This window comes from Stegostoma tigrinum, chromosome 13, assembly GCF_030684315.1.
Source record: "Stegostoma tigrinum isolate sSteTig4 chromosome 13, sSteTig4.hap1, whole genome shotgun sequence".
Lineage (NCBI taxonomy): Eukaryota > Metazoa > Chordata > Chondrichthyes > Orectolobiformes > Stegostomatidae > Stegostoma > Stegostoma tigrinum.
In genome coordinates this window covers 64,185,643-64,209,034 of record NC_081366.1, presented here as the reverse complement: position 1 = coordinate 64,209,034, position 23,392 = coordinate 64,185,643, and the positions used below count along the sequence as shown (strand labels likewise).

Sequence of the window (23,392 nt, the reverse complement as noted above, 5' to 3'; positions counted from 1 at the left end):
CATGGCCTTCTCTGTTGATCCTGGGGAAGGAGGATGTCCCTCCTTTGCACCACACTGACCATCAGGGTCCCCAAATATCTGTCCACAAAGCAGGGTACAAATTTCTCTCTAAGATAACAAAGTGTGAAGCTGGATGAATACAGCAGGCCAAGCAGCATCTCAGGAGCACAAAAGCTGACGTTTCAGGCCTAGACCCTTCATCAGAGGGTCTAGGCCCGAAACGTCAGCTTTTGTGGTCCTGAGATGCTGCTTGGCCTGCTGTGTTCATCCAGCTTCACACTTTGTTACCTTGGATTCTCCAGCATCTGCAGTTCCCATTATCTCTGATTATAAATTTCTCTCTATTTACCTTGTCCTTGGCAAATGTCTCTAATAACGTAGGACAGCTCTGGACAGCTCAGCAATTGATTGAGTTCACAACAGTCTTTTAAAGGAGAGATGATGACCTAAATGGTATTATAACTGGACCATTAATCTAGAGACCCAGGTAATATCTGGGGATTCTAGATTTGAATCCCCTCATGGCAGATGGTGGAATTTGAATTCAACAAAAACCTGGAATTAAAAAGAAACCATGAAACTGTTGTCAATTGTAATTTAAAAAAACCCATCTGTTTCATTAATGTCCTTTAGGGAAGAAAGTCTGACGGTCTCGCCACAATGTGACTCCAGACCTACGACTATGTGAATGACTATTAACTGCCCTCTGTAATTATGGATGAGCACCAAATGCTGGTCCAGCAAACAATGTCCACATCCGATGAACAAATATAAAAAGAAATAGCACTGGGGATCCAGGGATATTTCAGCAGTGGTGAATACTTCCAATTACAGTGAGAGAGAGAATCAGGCTCACATTCTTTGAAGTAGGGTTTTTGGTGGATTGTCCATAAGACATCAGTACATGGTTAATAAGGTGACTTTGGAACAATCATGAGAGAGAACACACGAGGCCTAATAGACAGAAGCCTTTCATCAAATTTGATGAAAATAACTCTTAATCATTTTTATTTTATTCATTCATAGGATGTGGGTGTCACCAGCTGGGCCAGAACTTTTACTGCCTGTCTCTTGTAGCCCTTGAGAAGGTGTTGGTGGGTTGCCTTCTTGAACCACTGCCAGTCTATGTGCTGTAGGTTAAACCACAATGCTGTTAGGGAGGTAATTCCAGGATTTTGGTACAGTGACACTGAAGGAACTGCAATATACTTCTAAGTCAGGATGGTGAGTGGTTTGGAAGAGAACAGGTAGGATTCTGTTAAGGTTCAGATCTTTGTGTTTTAATATATAGCAATGGTTAAGACTGAAGTTTGTGTTTCTTTAAAGGAACAGGAACTCTCATTACCTCATTAATACTGCGAAGAGCTGCTTCAGCTTCTGATCGACCAATGTCACTCACGTACCATTCCCTGGGCAAACCCTGAAACGCAAGAATCCAACTGAGAAATTTGCTACCAACAGTGGGACTGAGTTTACAAAAATGATCAGACAGACAAACTCAGGACGCAACAACAGCAGTAAAGTGGTCTATTGGTCTGTTTCCCTGCATTTAAATGCTGTAGGCTGATGCCCAGGATGATGTAAATGGTGCCCTATGTATTAAATGAGCAGCAACTACTGTCATTTACAACTGAGGAGAAAGCAATGCCATTCCCTCTTCCACTGCTGATGAAACTATTGCAAGTGGTGCCCACTCAAACGGCATTGGCAGGAACAACTGGTAAATGAGGCATTTGCAGAACACTGATCAATTCTTCCAGTTAAAGCTGTTGGTGAAACCCTCCCTGCCAGGTTGTGTTTATCAGAAGATATACTTATCTTATACTTCCTTAACAAAATAAGGAAGAAATTACATTTTGACAGCACCTTTCACTGCTCCAGGATGGGAGGATGGGAATTGTAGGGTGGTAACTGGGTGAGGAAGGGAACAGAGTGGTGGGTGCATGATGGACAGACTGGTGGATAGGAAGTAAGAGTGGCAAGTGAGAGGACAGAGTCCAGGTTGGTGAGACAGGTGAGTGAGTGAGGGTGATAGTGTGGTAGGTGAGAGGGTGAAGGGATAAAGTTCTAGATGAGTGAGGACATAGGATAGCAAATTAGGGAGTGGGATGGAAGATGGTAAAGGGGATAAGGTAGGTAATGGGGTTTCCAAGATTGTAGCAGGATCAGGTCTGTAGAGGTGGTAGGGTCTGGTAATGGCATTACATTGGGTGCAGTAGCCAGGGGTGCATGTTTATGTGAGAATCAGGCTATGTCACTGGAATGGCCACTTAGGAGTTAGAAATAGTCTTAAATCTCCCTTATATTTCATGGCTCATTATCTGGGTAAGTCAGTCAGAACCCTCTGAAGCCTTGTGCTCAAATTGAGAGTAGCAGCTAGGATCTTTACAGAGGATTCCAGATACAGGATAATTGTTTATCAGATGTTTATATTTCCCAGGAAATTCTTTTACATCAGTGCATTGGGTCTTGCTAGAGCTCTTGATGTATGTCTTTCAAGGTACGTCCATTCTCTGACCCTTTGACTACCATAAGATATGGGCCATTATCTTTTAGGTGACCCAGCTGTTGGAAGTATGTGATAAAGGGCTGGTAACTGCTGCTATTTGGAGAAAATAGTGAACACAATAAATGTAAGAATGTAATAGAATGACCATTAATGAAGTGTAGTGTTTCCCTACCTGTTCCTGTGGTGCTGGCGGAATTGGTCGCCCTTTATTAACTGGTAAAGGCAAAGGCGGTCTGGGGTCACTTGGACCTCTTGAAAAAGATTGCTTGTTTTCTGTGTACACAAAACAAATTCAGTTGCTCTCACTGCAGTGATATCTCAGGACAACTATTAAACTGATGCAAATCACAACTGCTCAGATGTTTCTCATGGGATCATACAATACAGAAGGAAACCATTCACCCCACAGTGCCTGTTCTGCTTTTTTTTGACAAAAATATTGAAATAACCGCACCTATTTTTATCCCATAGCAATGTAACTTTTTCCTCTTCATGTCTGCAATTTTCATTTTTAAATCCCACCAACCTTTTAGGCAATAGATTCCAGATCATAAGGACTCACTATGTCAAAAAATGTTCATCTCACCTCCTCTCTGAATTATCTGTCAATGTTCAATAACAAATGCAAAAAACGGAAAATTAGGAAAACACTAAGGGAGGATTAGAAGGATATGTCAATACATTGAGATGAAGAAAGGTGAAGGGAGGCTGGTGTGTTACATAAACATCCAACATGAAGCAGATGTGCTGAATGTGCAGCAAAAAAAAACAATTCTATAAGTTTATGTTATGACCATAAATTTGAATGCTCTGGTTACCAAACCTCCCATCAGTGGAAGGTTTCTTCTTTCTCCTCTACATAAACACTCCTAAACCTGATCTCTTTTGCTAACAGCACAATGAGTGTATCTACAGCACATGGACTGCAGCAGGTTAGAAAGCAACTCACCACCACCTTCTCAAAGGAAACTGGCAAGAGAGGGGGAGATGGCAATATGACAGTGATGGCCATTTGACAAGAATCAATTTCTAAAATTCATTACAGGCAGTCTCGGGTTGCAAACAAATTCTGTTCAGCCGCCCGTTTGCAATTTTATTTGTATGCAAGTTGGAACACAATGCAGGGCAATGGAATGCAGCTGTTCATAAGTGCAGGAAATATTTGCCCACTCTCACACCTCTGTTTGGGTTTGCACTTAGGAATACAAGCGTTCTTAAGTTGGATGTTTGTAAATCGAGGACTCCCTCTATTTCTTTTTCCTGCCTCCTCCTTAGATACACAATTTGTCCATCTCCCCGATATCTCGGTGAAGTGTCGAGGTATTGTATGAAGGACTCCTCATGATGTGGTTTTTCTGACCTATTTGTTCTCCTTGCTACCCTGAGTCAGTGATGGCTCTTTGTTAGCTCATACTTACACCTCCAACACTTCCTCCAAATAGTTCTTATTCATATAATTGTCATGACAACGTTGACTGGCCATTTGCTCACAGGGAGCCTGACTCTGTCTTCAGTTGCAATGCCAGCAAAAAATGGATGGATAAAGATTGAATACAGGAGCTCTGTGAATGTAGGTTGTTGCATAAAGAGGACCTTCATAAACTACAATTTCTGGATGTTTTTTAGATGGAGAGTCAATGGGACAATAAATCAAGGTCTATACTTGAGTGATCATTCCGATGTTTACTGTTTTAAAACAATTGCAAAAGTGGGCTCCAATCTTTTGCCTATCCATACCTTAAACAGGGACCAACAGAATTTAGGGTGACATGGTGACTCAGTGGTTAGCATTGCTGCCTCTAGTGCCAGGGACCTGGGTTTGATTCTAGCCTCGAGTAACTGCCTATGTGGAATTTGCACATTCTCCCCAAGTCTGCCAGGAATTCCACTGGTGGTCTGGTTTCCTGCCATAGATGTGCAGGTTAGGTGGACTGGCAATGTTAAATTGCCTATAGTGTTCAGGGGTGTGTAGGTTAGGTAGATTAGGCACGGAAATTCAGGGTAATAGGGATAGCAACGGGGATGCAACTGGGTGGGATGCTATTTGGAGGGTTGGTGTGCACTTGGTGGGCTGAATGACCTGTTTCCGCACTGTAGAGATTCTATGGGCCAATGGCCTGCTTCCACACAGTAGGAATTCTATAATTCTATTCAATGATCGTTAAAAAGGAAGCAGGTTTGTTTGTAGTGATTGGTTTTGATATGCTTTTAAAGAATTCTATGTTTTTACAGTGATTAAATCCCTAAGAATCTTCCCCCTCATAAAATGGCTGCTACAGGTATTTCATGAAAATCTTGATGCTAAATTATTTCCCCAAATGTTGATCCAGTAATAGTTTACACCCAAATGAACTGTATCTTAAATAGATGTTAGAAATGTTGAATATTCAATTTAAATCAATTCCTTTTTAAATCCTAGCATTTGTAAAATTTAAGAGCTTTCATTTATCCAGTGCCTCCCACCTCAAGACTACATGAACCATTTTTTGTGCAGCCTTCCCTCAGTATTCCAATGAATAAGCTAGGGATCAATTCTTGACAAGACAATGAGGATTTTAAGCAAAAAATAAAAAGAGAAGCTGACAAACATTTCTGTACCTTGTTGAAAACGTGGTGGCAGTGAGGCACTCGGAGAAAGACTGGTCATGAATTGGAGAGAAAAAATCCCGTTAATTAGACAGCAACAAGCAAACTGATAATTGGACACAATGACGCTGAAAAGAGGAAATGATTTTTAAAAATGATTGGCTTAATTGTACTAGTCTGCAAAGTACACATAGAGAATAGCGTGGATTGGGAGGCAATGTGCTAATGGTATCATTGTCTCTAGACTAATTGTATAGCAATGCTCTGGGAACTGAGGTTCACTCTTAACTGCTCATTAGGAAATTGGGTGTGGGTAATAAATAGCCAGCAACACTGGCATCTTGTGAATGGATAAATGAGAACTAAAATTTCTGGTCCCAGAGAAGTCAGTGCCAAGCACAGACTTTGAACAGCCTGTTCAGCCGGATAGAAAATTAGAAGGAATGCTGCCTGCCACAGCCTGATGGTGGTGGACAATTAAAAGATCGCTATCCTCAAGAGCCCAGGAGCAAAAGGTAGACTGAAACATTTACAACAAATCTTCAGCCAGAAGTGTCAAGTAGATGGTCTGTCTTGGCCTCCTCCAGAATTCCCTAACATCACAACTGCCAGTCTTCAGCTATACACTCCACGGGATATCAAACAATGACTGAAGACAATCACAAATACAGATTTATCGGTGACTGCAAAAATTATGGACCCCGGCAACATTCTTATTAGTCCTACAAACTTGTCCTCCAGGACTAGCCACACATTTAGTCAAAGGTGCTCCAATACATTTAAAACACTAGCATCTACCTGACAATGTGGGAAAATTGCCCAGGTATGGGCTGTACACAAAAAAAAGCAGCCAACTACTGCCCCATCATTCTACTGTCAATTATCGGTAAAATGATGGAAGTTGTCATCAATAGTGCTATCAAGCTGCTCGGCGATGCCCAGTTTGGGTTCCACAAGGGCCACTCTGCTCCTGACCTCATTACAGCCTTGGTTCAAACATGGGGAAAAAAAGAGCTGAATTCCAGAAGTGAGGTGAGAATCTCAGCCCTTAGTATCAAAGTGGCATTTGAGCATGTGATGTCAAGGAACTCTAGCAAAACTGGAATCAATAGGAAGCAAGGCAAAAACTCTCTACTGATTGGAGTCTCCCTGTTCTGCAGGAAGATGATTGTGGTTGCTGGAAGTCACTCATCTCAGCTGCAGGAGCGGTCTTCAGGAATTCCTCAGGGTAGTCAGATTGGGGAGCCTTGTTGATTATGTGAATTAGCTGTTTGTCTTAGGAGGGTTCCTATGAGAAATATTACACACTTCTTTCTGTAAAGATGATTGGACTGTGGCTATCTAGACTTCACGCATACATAGAGAAAATTTAGGTTTAACAAACGTCGCAGGTCCAATCCATCTGTTGCTCAAAGTCAAGTTATCAACTCTCCAGACTATGTCTTGGAGATTCCAGAAATTCACAATGCATGGACGTTATTTAAAGCTAGCCAGGACAAAATATATAAAGAGTGAGAGAAAAATAATTGATTTTTTTTTTCCATTTTCTTAGATAATTTTTGTTGAACAGCTAATAAAAGACTGAACATTTAGGAGCAAAAGGCTGTTTGATTGGTGGATGGTGGGAGGCATAAGGCCATGTGATGAAACGTCCAGGGAAACACATCTGGTCAGAGTTGGCAACCTTGCTTGTTGCAATTGTGAGTTCTGTTTTTCAGTCAGGACTGCTGATCAGGGCTAGCATGATGTCAGGTGATCATGGTTCATACAGTCGTAGAGATCTGCAGCAGAGACAGAGACAAAGGCCTTTTGGCCCATTGCATGGCTAGTCAAAACAACCATCAAGCTATTCTACTTCTATTTTCCAGCACTTTGTCTATAGCTTTGTATGCCTTAGCATCACATGTGCACATCTGAATATTTCTTAAATGTTATGAGGGCTCCTGCTTCTACCACCCTCACTAGCAACGAGTTCCAGATTCCACCACCCTCTAGGTAAAAAACGTATTTCCTCACATCTCCTCTAAATATTCTGCTTCTTACCTTGAATCTATGACCCCGGTCATTGATCCCAAAGGGAATTATTTCTTCCAGTCTACCCTACTAATGTGTAGGGATTAGAACCAGGTGGATCATGTTAACTACAATATCCTTGATTAGGGTTGTTAACCTAGCCAATCAGAAAGTCCTGGCTGATCAATATTAACAGGGGATTTACAATCTCCCCTGTTCAGCGGGAGCACTGAGCACTGATTCCAGTGGTGATGATTTTAAAAGAATGTGCCTGAAGAGCATTTGCTTGCAACAGTCATCTTAGAGTTGGAGTAAGCATTTCTGACATTATGTCTTTGTTTGGGAAGCTTTACTTGTTCAATCCTGCTATTGAAGACTAGGCCCAATATGTGGAATAAATGTGATATTTTCCAGGCAAATGAAAAGCAATGTGTAATTTTTTGACTGCTTATGTATGCAGCATTTTTTGGCTATAAAGGGGCTTAGCTTTCCCAGAGGCACCAGACACTCAAAACTTGCAACGGTTGATGGAATTCATTAAGGAATATTATGACCCCAAACCCCCTCTAATAGGGAGATGCTATTTGGCTGTTGGGGAACTGGGGAGAATTTGATTTTTTTTTTGATGAGGTTAAGATGACTGGCAGAGGCATGTGATTCTGGATGGGAGATTGCTCACTGAGCTGGAAGGTTAGTTTTTAGACATTTCGTCACCATTCTAGGTAACATCATCAGTGAGCTTCCGACGAAGGCTTCGTCGGAGGCTCACTGATGATGTTACCTAGAATGGTGACGAAACGTCTGAAAACTAACCTTCCAGCTCAGTGAGCAATCTCCCATCCAGAACGTCCACCTGAGCTACAAATCTTAACTTGCTAGAGGCATGTGATTTTTGGGTTAACCCTGAATGAGATGCTAGGCCACCATTTGGTATGTGGGATCAATGATGTAACCATACAGAAGCCCAAATGGACTGCAAAGGTACTATAACTGGCTTTGTCATTAGAAAATATGGCTAGTGGAGCATGGGAACTACAGGAATTCCCAATGGAAATGGATACCCTTACCTGTCCAACTGAGCTCAAGGAACACCTTTTATTATAGTCAATTGCAGAGCCTCATGCAGGGCATATCCTGAGCAGAGGGACCCTCAGAACAAAGCCAAGTCTTGGCCAGGTGGCTAAAAAGTTTCTCTGGAGCTGGGCTGGCAAGCTATTGCAGTTGCTGACAATATGCGGACTTGAGAAAACAAATGAGTCCTGCAAGGCCTGACTTGAGTAAGAAAACTCATAGGCTGGCACCCAACAGAGTGCCCAGCGTGGAAATTCATGTGAGATGGAGCAATTAAATTGCTTTGCAACGACCAAATCAGCTGATTTAAAATTAATCAGAGATAATGGAAACTGCAGATGCTGCAGAATCCGAGATGACAAAGTGTGGAGCTGAATGAACACAGCAGGCTAAGCAGCATCTTAGAAGCACCAAAGCTGACGCTTTGGGCCTAGACACTTCATCAGAAAAAAATTAAAATTAATGTTTGGTTAAATGGTCACTCAGTTCCTGTGGAGGTTGATACCAGTGCAGCTGCGTCTGCAGTTGCAGAACCTGTCTTTAACAAGTTTTGCTCGGGACTCCAATCCTTAAGTTTGTGCAAGACCTCAGCCAAACTGAGAACATACAAAGCGGAACAGTTGTAGTTTAAGGGTATTACTTCAGTTTCAGTCTCCTTTGAGAAGCAGTTGGTACAGTTACTACTGATGGTGGTAAGAGGCTTGAGTGGAATTGGTTGAAAGGTTCACCTAGACTGGCTCAACATTTTTCCATCAGAAAATAGCTGCATCAGTGAAGTCCTAATGAAATACCCAGGGGCTTTCAGGAAGGGCTTGGGACTATCAAAAGGCGCCAAAGTGATTTTACATGATGACCAGGAAGCAATTCCACCATTTTGCAAGGCCCATCTAGTACTTTTTGCCTTGCAGGCAAAAGTAGAGGTGGAAATCAGCAGGCTGGAGAGTGAAGAAATCCTCAAACCAGAGATAACAAGGTGCAGAGCTGGATGGACACAGCGGGCCAAGCAGCATCAGAGGAGCAGGAAGGCTGACATTTCAGGCCTAAACCCTTCTGAAGAGGAACATTTCTGCAGTTCCTACTACTATCTCTGAAATCCTCAAACCAGTCCAGTTTCAGACCAATGGGCAGCTCTGGTCATATTGATTTTGAAGCCTGACAGGTTGGTTTGCCTTTGTGGTGATTTTAAATAGCAATCCACTTTTCACAGCCAGATAAATGCCCAATCCCTTGCATGGAAAACTCAGGTCTTTCCTTGCATTAGTGAAATATTAGTGAAAATTCAGACATAACCTGTCCTCCATTTTGGCACTCTTATACCGGCTAATGAAATAGCGTCAGCCTTCGCAATAGTTGCATAGCCAAGTAGTTGTAGTGAAGTGGAAAATGCAGCTAAGGTGTTGGCCCTCTGATCCAAAGTGAGAGGTGGCACTGACATTCAATGCCTCCCCTTACGGTATCGGGTGTTGGCTCACTGGTGGCCCAATGGAGAGGAATGCCTAATAGCATATGCTTCCCAGACTTTGGCCAGAGCTGAATGCAAAAATGCCCAGATATAGAAGGAAGATTTGGTGGTCACCATTGGTGTGAGGAAGTTTCATCAGTATCTTTATGGACAGGAATTTGTCACATTAACAGCTCACAAACCCCTGCGAGAGCTATTGAAGGAAGACAAGTGCCACCCATAGCTTCTGGTAGAATTCAACAATGGGCCCTTATTTTCAGCATGTACATGCACAAGTTAGAGCACTGTCTGGGAAGCCAAATGTTAATGCGCATGCCCTCAGCTGTCTCCGACTGGCACTCCACCGGTTTGGTTTTAAACTTTTGGACAGCCTTCCAGTCGCCACTGACGATATCAAACTGTGAACATGAAAAGATCGTGTCCTAGCAAAACTAAAATAGCTGCTGGTAACGGGGTATACAACCAGGATTAATCCTTTCTGGAACTGGCAAGACCAGATCACCGTAGAGGATGGTACATTACTGTGGGGAGAAAAGGTGATTATCTGAAGTAAAGGTGGCTGCCAGGTACTGGATGAACTTCTCCAGGACCGTCCAGGGGTTTCCAAGATGAAGATGCTCACAAGAAGCTATGTCTGGTGGCCAGGGCTGGATGTCAATATTGCTACATTGGTGGGGCAATGCCCAGAGTGCCAACAAGGACAAAAATTGTTACCAGCAGTGTCGCCATGTTCAAGGGAATATCTGGGTAAACCCTGGGCTTGATTGCATGTTGAGTAAACCAGTCCTTTCAATTTCCTAGTCTTTGTGGATGCCCATTCAAAATGTTTGGACGTGCAAATCGGTTCAGTAAATTCAGGACATGCATTTGAGAAGTTACAAGCATTGTTTGCAGTAAACAGACCCCTTGAAGTATTAGTAATGGACAATGGGGCATCATTTTCCAGCAAGGAATTCAAGTATTTACTAAAGTCAAATGACATTCGGCACACAAGGACAGCTTCATCTCATCCATGGTCCAATGAGAAAGATAGTGGTCCAAATGTTGAAGTCAAGCTTAAAGAAGCGGCCTGCATTGTCAGTTGATACCAAACTGTTCCGGTTCGTGATTGATTGTAGGACCATCCCTCACGCAACAGAGATAACTCCTCAGAGTGGCTAATGGGAGAAGACACCGTACCAGGTTAAACCTGATATTTCCATGAGGTGGTGTTGGTGGTGGGGAGGGTGAAATGGCAGCAGGAACGCTGATGCTGGTCACATGCTTCCTCCAAGTCAGAGTGACAATTTAACTCAGGGGACGAAGTTTGGTGCCAGAACCGTGGGAATGGCCCTGTATGAGGTTCATGTCAGGTCCTGTGGCTTACGAACTTCAGATAGATGATGTAGTCCTGAACAAAGGTGGTTCACCTGAAAGTTGTACTCGCAAACAGGGCAACATACCTGGCCCCCTCAGAACAGCCAGAAAATTCGTCAGAAAATGTAGGTTCATCCCCTCTGCCTAGTATCAAGGCAATCTCAGAGCCCAAGAGGTATGCAGCCTCAATATTGTTACTGCCAGAAGAAGATGCTCAAGATGCAAGAGATGGGCTACAATCTGGTACACTGTGCCCACATTAGAGTCTGAGTGAGAGGAACTGGGCCTAGCGTGAAAACATCACAGGAAAAGCTACCAGAGAAAGACCATGCCTACATCCCCAGACCAAGTGGGAGAAAGATGTAATAATGAAACTAGTTGGATCTTGTTGACTACAAGATCCTCGATTTGGGTTGTTAACCTGGGCCAATCAGGAAGATCTGGCTGACCAATATTAACGGAGGGTTTAGAATCACCTCAGTTCAGGGGACTGACTGGCCACAGCCAGTGTACTGTGCACAAGTGTGATTTGGTGACAGGATACTGGCCTCTGTGCAGTTATACCACTCTCTCTCAACATTTTAAACATCTCAGTCATGCGCCCCTCTCAATCTCCTTTGTTCCAAGGAAAACAATCCCAGTCTGTCCAACCTCTCTGAACTGAAAGTCTCCAGCCCAGGCAAAATTCTGGAAAATTTCCTTTGCGCCCTCTCCAGTGCCAATACATCTCTCCTATACTGGATATTCTAGAACAGCACACAGAACTCTAGCTGTGGCCTAACTAATGTTTTATGCAGGATAAGGTTTTTGAGTAGATTTGTAGCTCGGGATATGGATGTTGTGGTTGGTTCACTCATTCGCAGACATTTCATTACCCTGCTGGGTAACATCAACAGTGCAGCCTCCGTTGAAGTGCTGTTGTGTTTTCCTACCTGGTATTTAAACTCGGGTCTGTTACCTCATTTCTGGTTTTTCTTTGCAGTGCTGTATATATAGGGTCTAATTCTACATGTTTACTGATGGCTTTCTTGGTGGACAACCAGGCCTCTAGAAATTTCTGTGCTGGTCTCTGATTACCCTGCCCTAGGATTTTGATGTCCCAAATGAGCTGGTGGTTCTCCTTATCTGTGTGAATGGAGACAAGTGTGTACTGGTTGTGACTAACAATTAGCGAAAAAAAGACATGAGGGGATTACACCCCAGAGGTCTGAATGAGGTAGAAATCACTGGAGCCACCAGAAAATCTCAGAGGAAAATGGCTAATGTAACATGCCAGTGGAGTCCTTGGGGGAGTGTGGTAAGCGTGGTTTCCTCAAGGGGAAGTCTTATCCAACAAATCTGTTAGGATTCTTTGAGGAACTAATAAATAAGTTAAACAAAGGAGAGCCAGCGGATGAGATTTTTTTGGATTTCCAGAAGGCCTTTTGACAGGATGCTGTACAGACAAGAGTCTATGGTGTCTGGGCCAAGGTAATGCTGTGGCAGAATGTAGAGAGTGAGGTAAAGGGATCTATTTCAGGACCGAAGTTGTTGATTAATGGGGTTCTGGAGGGGCCCATGTTGAGACCTTGACGATTCATGTTCTAAATTCACAAGTGGGATGAAGGAACTGAGGGCATTGTTGCTAAGTCTGCAGATGACACAAAGACCAGGTAGACTGCATCAAAAGCTTTGCCCCCATCAAAATACCTGGTCACCGCTTCAAAAAATTCAATCAAGTCGGTCAGACATGACCTCCCATTAACAAAACCACACTGACTATTCTTGATTAATCCTGGCCTCTCCAAATGCAGATTAATTCTGCCCTTCAGAATTGCTTCCAATAGTTTCTCCACCACCAAGGTTAGACTAATTGGCCCATTGTTTCCTGTTTTCAGAATGCCTTTCTCCCTTCTTGTATAATGAGACTACTTTGACTGTCTTCCAGCACCTCTCCTTTGGCTACTGAGGATTTATAGGTTTTTATAAGCACCCTTGCAATTTCCTCCCTTGCCTCACTCAATAACCTGGGATAATTTTTGCTCAGCCCTAAGACTTTTCTACTGTCAGACTGCTAGACCACCTCCTCTCTGTCTATGCCAATTTCTTTAATTGTATCACAGACTTTCATCCTGATTTTCACACCTGTATTGTCCCTCTTACAAATGAACACCGGCACAAAGTATTCATTTGGAACTCTACCTACATTCATTGGCACAATTTACAGATTGCCATTGTGGTCCTTAATAGGCCTTAGTCTTTCCCTCATTATACCTTTATACTTAAAACAGCTGTAAAACAATTTGGGATTTTCCCTTTTTACTGACATTGTTCTTCTTATCCCCTTTTAGTTCTCCTAATTTACTTTTTAATTTTGCCATGTACTTCCTATGGTCTGAGGGCTTCTGCAATTTTGAACCCCAATTGAGAACTTTGATCTCAGGTCAATACTTGTCCTTGTCCATTACAATTTGAATCAAATGGAGATACAACTGTTGTTTGAAAAATGCTCCCCCATTAATAGTTCAACAACTTGTCCAGCTTTGTTAATGAAAATTAAGTCCAGGACCACCATCTCTCATATGGGCCTTCTATATACTGGCTTAAATAGCTCTCCTGACTGCATTTAGGAATTCCACTCCTCTTAAAATTTCTAACGACTGCCTTAGTTAATGTTGGGGAAGTTGAAATTCCCCACCAATATTACCCTATTACCTGAAATTTGCTTACATATCTGCTCCTCTATTTCTCTCAATCTGTTTGGGGGCCCATAGTACAATCCTAGCAATGCTATTACACCTTTTTTGGTATTTAAGTTTTATCCATATAGCTTCATTTGAGGAGCTAAGATGTCATCCCTCCTGACTGTTGAAACAGATTCCCTCATCAATATTGTGACATCTCCTCCTCTTTTACCCCCATCCTAGTCTCACCTGAAATTACTCAATCTTGAAACATTGAGCTGCCAATTCTGCCCTTCTCTCTCAGCGACAGCAATGTCATCATATCCCATATTTTAATTTGAGCCTTCAACTGACCTGCCTTGTTTGCCTGGCACCTAGCATTAATATAAATACCATCCAACACTTGCCAATTCTGCCCTTCCCTTAACTGGCCTAAAACTTCCACAGCTTCCTGACTTATTTGCCACCTTGTCTAATTTTGGCCATTCACCTTACCCTGCTCAACACTGCATCTGGATCTTATCAGAAGGTGCCAAGGTAGTTCAAACATTTCCCACCAGCACTAGCAAAGCTCCTGTAAGGATGCTGGCTCCATTCCAGTTCAGGTACAAGTCCCACTGCCATGAAGACCAGTCCCAATGTCCCAGAAATCTGAAGCCCTCCCTCCTGCACTTGTTCTACAGCCACACATTTATCTCAGGCCTAGAACTTCTCTGCAGGAGGTCCTCAGGGTAGGGTTGGAATATAAAAGCAGCAATGTGCTTCTGAGGCTGTATAAAGCTCTAGTTAGGCCCCATTTAGAATACTGTGTCCAATTTGGGGCCCCACACCTCAGGAAGGACATACTAGCCCTGGAGCGTGTGCAGTGGAGATTCACATGGATGATCCCTGGAATGGTAGGTTTAACGTATGATGAATGGCTGAGGATCCTGGGATTGTACTCATTAGAGTTTAGAAGGTTGAAGGGAGATCTAATAGAAACTTATAAGATAATGTATGGTTTAGAAGGGGTGGATGCTAGGAAGTTGTTTCTAGGACCCGTGGGCACAGCCTTAAAATTAGAGGGAGTAAATTTAAAACTAAAATGAGACAACATTTCTTCAGCCAGAGTGTGGTGCGCTTGTGGAATTCATTGCCGCAGAGTGCAGTGGAGGCCAGGACGTTGGATGCCTTCAAGGCAGAGATCGACAAATTCTTGATCTCACAAGGAATCAAGGTCTATGGGAAGTGCACAGGGAAGTGGAGTTGAAGTGCCCATCAGCCATGATTTAAATAGCAGAGTGGACGTGATGGGCCGAATGGCCTTACTTCCACTCCTATGTCTTATGGCCCTTGTCCAACCATTTTCAGCTGCTTCAACAATGAACTTTTGTCCACCAAAAGAGACCTTGATCAAATGGGCTGAGGATTGGTGGATGCAGTTTATGAGGTTTTGCATAGGGCAGGACTTATACAGTTAATGGTAAGGCCCTGGGAAGTGTTGCCAACCTAGAGGGTTAGGTACATAATTCTTTGAAAGTTTTGTTATGTCATGGATAGGGTGGTAAAGAAGGTCTATGGCACGTTGCCTTCATTGCTCAGACCATTAAGGACAGGAGTTGGGATGTCTTGTTGTGGTTGTACAGGACATTGGTGTGGCCACTTTTGGAATACTGTCAGTTTTGATTGCTCTGCTATAGTAAAGATATTATTAAATTGGAAAGGATGCAGAAAGGATTAAGCAGGACATTACCAGGACTGGAGGATATGCTGGGACTTAATTCACTGGAGCAGAGGCGGCTGAGGGGTCACCTTAGAGGTCTATAAAATCATGAGGGGCATGGCAAAGATCTTTACCACTAGGGTAGGGGAGTTCAAAACTAGGGGGCATATTTTTAAGGTGAGAGGAAAAAATTTACGAAGGGACCTGAGGAGAAACTTCTTCGTGCAGAAGGTGGTTCGTATGTGAAATGAACTGATAGAGGAAATGGTAGTGATGGTACATTTACAACAATGGAAGACATTTGGACAGGTACATTAATAGGAAAGGTGTAGGGGGAGATGGCGAAACACAGGCAAATGAGATTAATTTAATTGAGAAACCTGGTTGGCACGGAGTAGACTTTATAGGTGGGGAAGTTCATCAGACACTGAAGCATTCCATGACTTAATGTAGTAAGACCACACCCAGGCTTGGGCTGACAAGTATAAAGTAACATTTGTGCCAGGCAATGACCCACTCCAAAAAGAGAGGATTTAAATGTCAACCCATGATATTCAATGGCATTACCATTACTAAATTATCAACATTATCACCATTGAGTAGAAACCTTGCTGGACCAGCCATATACATCCTGCAGCTACAAGAACAGCATAATGGAAGCCAATTCTGCACTGAGCAGCTCACCTCCTGACACCCTGAGCCTGTCACCACCTACAAGGTACAAGTCAAGAGTGTAATAGAATACTTCCCACTTGTCTGGAGGAATGCAGCTCCAAAAACACTGAGGATGACACCGAACAAGATTTAGCAGCTTGCTTGATTAGCACCATATTCACCACTGACATGTAACAGCAGCAGCATGTACTACCTACAAGATGCAATTAAGGAAAAGCAACACCTTGCCAGTGACCCTACAGTTCTCAAAATCTTTTAAAATTCAAGAGTGGCACAGTGGTTAGCACTGCTGCCTCACAGCATCAGGGGACCTGGGTTCAATTCCAACCTCAGGTGACTGTCTGCATGGGTTTCCTCTAGATGTTCCAGTTTCCTCCCACAGTTCAAAGATGTGCAGGCTAGTTGAATTGGCCTTGTTAAATTGCGTGTAGTGTTCAGGGATGTGTAGAATAGGTGGGTTATGGAGGGATGTGTCTGGGTGGGATGCTCTGAGGGTTGGCATGGATTTGTCGGGCTGAAGGGCCTGTTTCCACACTAGGCGGATTCAATAAAGCAAATTTGCTAATAATTTCTCTCTGACATGCTCTTAGTAGTGAGATGTAATAACGCTACTGGCAAAATACCTTTCTGGATTGGCAAGCTGGTTCCCTCCAGAGAAGCTGGGCTTAGGTCCTGGCCTTGGAGTTCTGTATGGGAATGTGTTGGCATTCAAAGCAGAATCAACTGGTCGAGGTAATGGTCTCTGAGGAAAGTCTAAAGGAGAATTAGACAAAATGGTTTCAGTATTGGCAAGTAGACCTGACATTCTGGAATCTAACACATACACATTCACACAGACAATTGCAACTATCTCCTTTACAAGAAGGTAGTTTTTCCCTAATACACTAAGTAAGGAAGAATTAAGTTATCAAATACGATGTCGTACTGTTTTGACATTCTGTCTGAATGAAAACTTTGAGAAACCAATCAAATTCACCTCCTATTCACAGGGATATTTAATCCAATGTTTTTATTTACATGTGGGAACACATATTAGAAAATGTGCATTTCCTATGTGAAGGTGCTGACTGTACCTCTGGTATTTGTACCTGTGGTATCTGGGTATGTCAGGATTAATGTTTGGGCCTTGATGAATTTCACAGCCCCACCCTCGGCACACCCCCACCCCCCCAACCATATTGTTGAGGGGAGTGAACATGTGACTGGGAGACTTGGAGGGAGAATGATTATGGTTTTAGCTCTGCAAGACCTAGCCACATGGATCTTTTATAGGTCCTTAGTATATAATAAACCAGATGTTGTTTGAATGTAAAAACAATTCAGCCATCACTCCACACACAGCCTGGAGAAACCCAAAACATTGAAAATTCAACTTTATAGAAGATAAACAGTCACACCTGAGAAAAAATAGCACCAGGACTGTAGATTTCTAAAAGACAGATAAAGACTTCCAAACCAACTCTTCAGATGAAGTGGAAGCAGTGAAAGTCAGAAAAAGTAAATCCACTTTCAAAGTTATCCAAACTATGCCAAAGCAGCTTGTGAAGAAAATCACAATCCAGTAATTGCAGGCTGTGTGTCAGAGGACCAAGCAACATTTGCGAGTCTGGTCAGCAGTTCTTAAAATGGATGAAAATTGATCTTAACAACATATCTGTCAGGTAGTACTGGATTCGATCCTGATCATGGGCTTAAAATAAAAACCTTGCAGTCCTGATCCAAGGTTGATGCCACTAAAGATGGCAACTCTGAAGTAGCAATGCAAAAAAAGTTGCAAATATTGTTGACATAATTTACAGCAAAGTAATTTCCAATGATCTTGTATGTTTTCAGAAATATCAATTCTAGACGAGCTGTTTCTCAGGGGAGAGACAGCAGTAACAGTGGGAGTCAGTGTGGGGCTAAACAGAACAGAAATGTTTTCAGTACTGGAAGGAAAATTTAAACTGCCTAAAAGCTGAGAAAAACAAAATTCTAAATTTGCACTAGCCAAGAGTTTCAGACAAATGGAAGGACTAAATCAAGCATGAGTTTGGGCAGTTTGGAGAAAAGGATTCTTATCAGTTGCTTTAAGATTAGACAGCAAGTCTGCAGCTGAACCAGTCAACAAATTACTCCACAGGTATGGGAGCCAGATGATGTTATTACAAACAGGACATTCATGAGATTTTTGATAGATTTGAGAAGTCTTAAAAACCATCAACAACTATTTCAAACTGATAAATATTAAGATTCTGAGATGGCTAAATTAATCCAAAGAGTCCAGAAATCAAGCAAATCACTAGATCCTTTTATTAATACCCTTTAAATGCTGGTTGAAATATGTGAGTATGGAGACCTAAAAGTAAACTTGGAACAAGACAGCACAGTAATTGGTATTGCTGATGAATCCTTATAAGATACAATCTAAAATGCAGCTCATCCCAGATAAACATGGTTTATAAAGCAATAGAAGGAAGGTGAAGGCCGAGTTGTATTATCACTGGATTATTAACTCAGAAATTTAGTCAATATTCTGGAGACTTGAGTTTGAATCCTGCCACAACAGATGGTGAAATTTGAATTCAATGAAAAAATCTGGAGCTAGAAATCTTTCAAAGATCTTAAAACCATTTCTGATTGTCAGAAAAATTTGTCTGGCTGATTAATGTCCTTCAGGGGAGGATATCTGCTATCCTCATTGTAGTGGTGGTCAGACAGGTGGACAAGTTCCCTGATTGAAATGTTAATCTGGTCCAATCAGGGAGCCCTGGCTGACAGATAAAAACAGTAGTGTTAGATATGCTGACAATCTGGGTGCTGGCTCTGAGGAAGCTGGATTAGAGTTAAGGGCTTTCCACGTCTAATTAAAGAGTGACTTGGTGACAGGATACTGGCCTCTGTATTTCAGTGGCAATGAGAGTAAAGTGCGTTCCTGAAAAAACTTGCTTGCAAGAGTTATCTTTGAGTTGGGGAAAGCATTTCTGACATCATGCCATTACTTGGGAAGCTTGCCTTGTTTGATCCTGCCAAAGACTGGGCCAATTATGTGGAAAGAGCATATTTTTTCCAGGCAAAAGATATTGCTTTTCATCTGGCCCAATGAGTACTTCTGAACAACTTGCAGACACACACCCAGCTTTTCCAATGATTAGGAGCCTAATTTCCTTCGAGGCAGATACTAAAACCTATCAAGAGCTCACAGATTTTGTTAAGGGATGTCATGACCCCAAGCCTCCTGTAGTTCCAAGATGCTATTGTTTTTACTCAGCAATTTAAGAACCTAGGGAATCTGTATGAAAAATTCTGACCGAGTTAAGATGACTAGCAGAGGCATGTGACTTTGTTTAACTCTTATTGAGATGTTGAGAGACTAGTTGGTATGTGAGATTAATGATGTAACCATACAAAAGTGTCTACTAGCTAAAGCCCAACTAGTCTCTCAACAGGATCCACAACTGGCTTTATTATTGGAAAATGTGGCAAGTGGGCCACATGAGTTGCAAGGAATTCTGATGGAAGAAGTGGATTGCCTCACCAGACCAAGCTTGGGGAACACAATTGCATAGCCATACTTAGGACATATCCTGAATGGGGGACTTGAGGTCAGCTCACAGCAGAACGCCAAAACAAAGCCAAGCAACTAAATAGTTAAAATTTCCTTCAAGATCCAGGCTGGCAAACCGTTGTTGCTGCCAGTGTACAGACTTGATACAGCAGACAAGTCCTACGAGGCCTAAATTGAGTAAGATCACTCATAGGTCGGTACCTAGGAGACTGCACGCTTTGGAAAGTCAACCTACATCTGGTTTGGAACAATTAAATTGCTTAGCAACATCAAATCAAAACCCATCAAAATAAACATCTGGTTAAATGGTCATCTGGTTCAAATTGAGATTGATACCAACATGGCATGATCACTGTGATGATGCTGTGTCTTTAACAGGTTATTTTGTCCATTTTTTTTTAAGAAAAGGAGCGTTTTAAGGCAAAGATGCTGACCAGTCTACCAGACCCACTCGACCTTGGTATTTTTTTTAAAAAGTTGGAACAATAGAAACAGTCTGGATGGGTATGGATAGCTCTCAGACCAGGATTTCTAGATTTTAGGTTTAACTTTTAGCAGCTGCCATTGAGGACTTAAGTGGAAGTTATCTTTTCCCTCTCTCAAGTACAGCCAAAAACTGAAGGGGGTGGGGTGGGGTGGGGTTCTGTTCCTGGGCTGCTAGATTACGTGAGATAAAAATCTATTTCTCTGCATTTGCCTTTTTTCCAAGGGATGTGGTTGTGGAATATTGCGAGATTGGAACTGTTAATTGGTTATAGTTATTGGATCTATAATTCTATTGGCAAACAGAATAGAATAAAATTGTTCTAAACTCTTCTTTCTTTGGTTATGATTAATTGTAGTGTTTAAATAAGTTGTGTTTTGCTTAAAATCAAGCAGTTTGACCAGTTAAAATGCATCTGGAGCACATCATGTTAAATTTGCCTTTAAAATAAGGAAAAGTTAGTGTTTAGGCTACCTTTGTAAAATATTTTGAGGGGGTCTGGTCTGCTCCGTACCATCACGGAACCAGTCTTTAACAACAATTGCTCTGGACTCCAACCCTTCAGGTTTGCACAAGATCTTGGCTAGACTGAGAACCTATAGCAGAGAACTTTAATGTATTAAAGGGTACAACTTCAGTTCTGATCTCTTATGAGAAGCAGCTGGTTCAATTGCTAGTGATTGTGGTAAAAAGGAAGGGGCTCAAGCTTAATGATGTGAAATTAGTTGAAAGTGATTCACCTCTATTTGCTCAACATATTTTGATTAGAAAATGGTTGCCTGAGTGAAGTACTAATTAAATACCCAGATGTTTTTCAGAAAGGTCTAAAGGATCAGAGGAGCCAAGGTCACCTTGTATGTTGACCAGGAAGCAAATCCTCGATTCTGCAAGGCTGCCTAGTCCCATTTGCCTTACAGACAAAATTAGAGAGACAGAAATCAGAAGACTGGAAAGAGAAGGAATCAAACCCATTTAGTTTGCAGAATGGGCAGCACCATTCATACTGATTTTGAAGCCTGACAGGTCGATTCACCTTTGTGGGGATTTTAAACAAACAGTAGTCCACTTTTCACAGCCGGATAAATACCCAATCCCTTGCATAGAGGATTTATGTGCAAATCTGGCATGGGTGCTGTCCTTCATAAAGCTGAACATGAGTCATGCATACTTGCAATTGTGGTTGTATGACAATTTCCAGAAGTATGGTACAAATGATACCCATAAGGGTTTGTACAAAATACAAATCTGCCATTTGGGGTATAGTCAGCCTGTACAATTTTTCAGTGGACAATGGAGAACATTTTGCAATGTTTACCCCAAGTCACCATTTATCTAGATGATACGCTAATAACAGGAAAGACCAAAAGGAGTACTTGGAGAACTTGGATACAGTCCTTAAACATTTCTCCCAGGTGGGCATTCACCTAAGGAGGGAAGAACGTGTGTCCCGGGCTCCACAGGTGACCAACTTGGGCTACCAGTGGAAGATAAAGTGAGGCCAATCAAGGGTGCTCTGGTTCCCACATCTGTACCAAAGCTTACGTCTTTCCTTGGGCTGGTAAGTTATTATCAAAAATTCATACATAACCTGATCTCCGTCCTGACACCTTTGCATCAACTCCTTAAAAAAAATGGTCAGCCTTGGAAATGGTCATGTAATCAAGCCATAGCTTTCAGGGCAGTAAAGAAAAAGCAATCAATCATTCACTATGGTGTTGGTACACTACATTCCCGAGCAATATCTGGTGTCAACACGCAATGCTTCACCACATGGCATTAAGGTGGTATTAGCTCATGTGGCCCAATGGGGAGAGATGCGCAATATTATATGCATCCCACACTGTGGCTAATGCAGAGTGTAAATTCGCCCAGATGGAAAAGGAACATTTGATAGTCATATTTTGAGTCAGGAATTTCCACCAATACCATTATGGACGTAAATTTTGTAATAATAACAGATCACAAATGCCTACAAACCTACTTAGAGGACAAGGCAGAGATTCACATAGCTTCAGGTCGAATTCAGTGGTGGACTCTAATAAGTGTGTATAATTACAAATTGGAACATTGTCCAGGACGCCAAGAAGCGAATGTAGATGCATTGAATTGTGTCCCACTTGTAGATACACCACCAGAGGTACTGTCACTGAAAGAGTCCATAATGGTTGGGCTATGTAATCATTTCCAAGGCTGATCCTTTTTTAACAGTTGATGCAAAGGTGTCAGAAAGGCTGTTGGAATCCATGGGTTCTCCCTCTCTTTTAAGCATTGAAGGCACCTCTGAATCTGAGATGGACATGGTGGATGTTGCTATAGCGATGCTTTTGCTGCCGGAAAAGAATAAATTTCTCCTGAGACGCTTCAATAGATGAGCTCCTGCGCATTACATGCTGCTCATATCTGATGCAGAGTCAGGAAGAGTCTGACCCGGTGCTAAAACAGCCTTGGGAGTGCTAAAAGACAAAGGATCAGCCTATGTCCTCAGGCTCAAAGTGGGGAGATGTGGTGATTGTAACAAATTACAATGAGCTTTTATTGTCACTTTACTCACTCGCATGAGCACAGTGAAAAGTTTACAAGCTGCCACTTATGGCGCAATCTTAGATACAGATGTACCAAGGCACAGAATCTTGATACAAAGCAGAAAAATAAAGATAAGAAGTTAAACATTACAGTCCTCCTTAGTAAAGGATAGAAAAACAAAGAAACACAGTTCAACATCACAGTCTGTAGTGTCTGGCTAGGCTGGGCTTGCACTCCTCACAAGGTGTGGCCTTGCCCTCACCACTGAGGTCAGCCAGGTGGATGTCATAGAATATGAATTCCCTGATTGGACCAGATTAACAGCACCAATTAGGCTGACAGATAAAGAGGAGTGCTGTGGATGGCATAGTGGCTCTGTATTTAGCATTGCTGCATCGTAGTGCCAGGGACCTGGATTCAATGCCATCTTCAGGCAACTGTATGTGTGGAGTTTGCACATTCTTCCCATGCCTGCATGGGTTTCTGCTGGGTGCTCTGGCTCTGCCCTCAGTCCAAAAATGTGCAGGTTAGATGGATTAGCCATGCTTAAAATAAAGGAGTGTTCAACCTTTTGACACTGTGCACTGGCCCTGAGGGAGCTGGACTAGTGCCAGGGACTTTCCATGGAAACAAAGTGACTTGATGGGATACAAGCCTCTGTGGAGTTATTTATCTTACCCAGTCACTGCTACATGTGACTCCAGACCCAATGTGGTTGATTCTTAATTGTCCTCTGAAATGGCCAATGAATCACAATGGCAGAAGGCTGCTTGAGGGACTGGAAGCCAATGTCTAGTAAGG

At 42.4% G+C, this 23,392-nt stretch overlaps 1 protein-coding gene across 1 annotated transcript in view; it reads right to left on the bottom strand.

Moving 5' to 3' along the window:
* lcp2a (lymphocyte cytosolic protein 2a) overlaps positions 1 to 23,392 on the bottom strand; it is a 167,257-nt gene that overhangs the window by 5,493 nt on the left and 138,372 nt on the right. Inside the window, exons 16-19 of the mRNA XM_048543731.2 lie at positions 16,661 to 16,790; positions 5,108 to 5,148; positions 2,682 to 2,782; positions 1,346 to 1,420 (exon numbers count right to left, since the gene is read on the bottom strand). Of these exons, the coding sequence (XP_048399688.2) occupies positions 1,346 to 1,420; positions 2,682 to 2,782; positions 5,108 to 5,148; positions 16,661 to 16,790 (347 nt within the window). The remainder of the gene's footprint in view (positions 1 to 1,345; positions 1,421 to 2,681; positions 2,783 to 5,107; positions 5,149 to 16,660; positions 16,791 to 23,392) is intronic.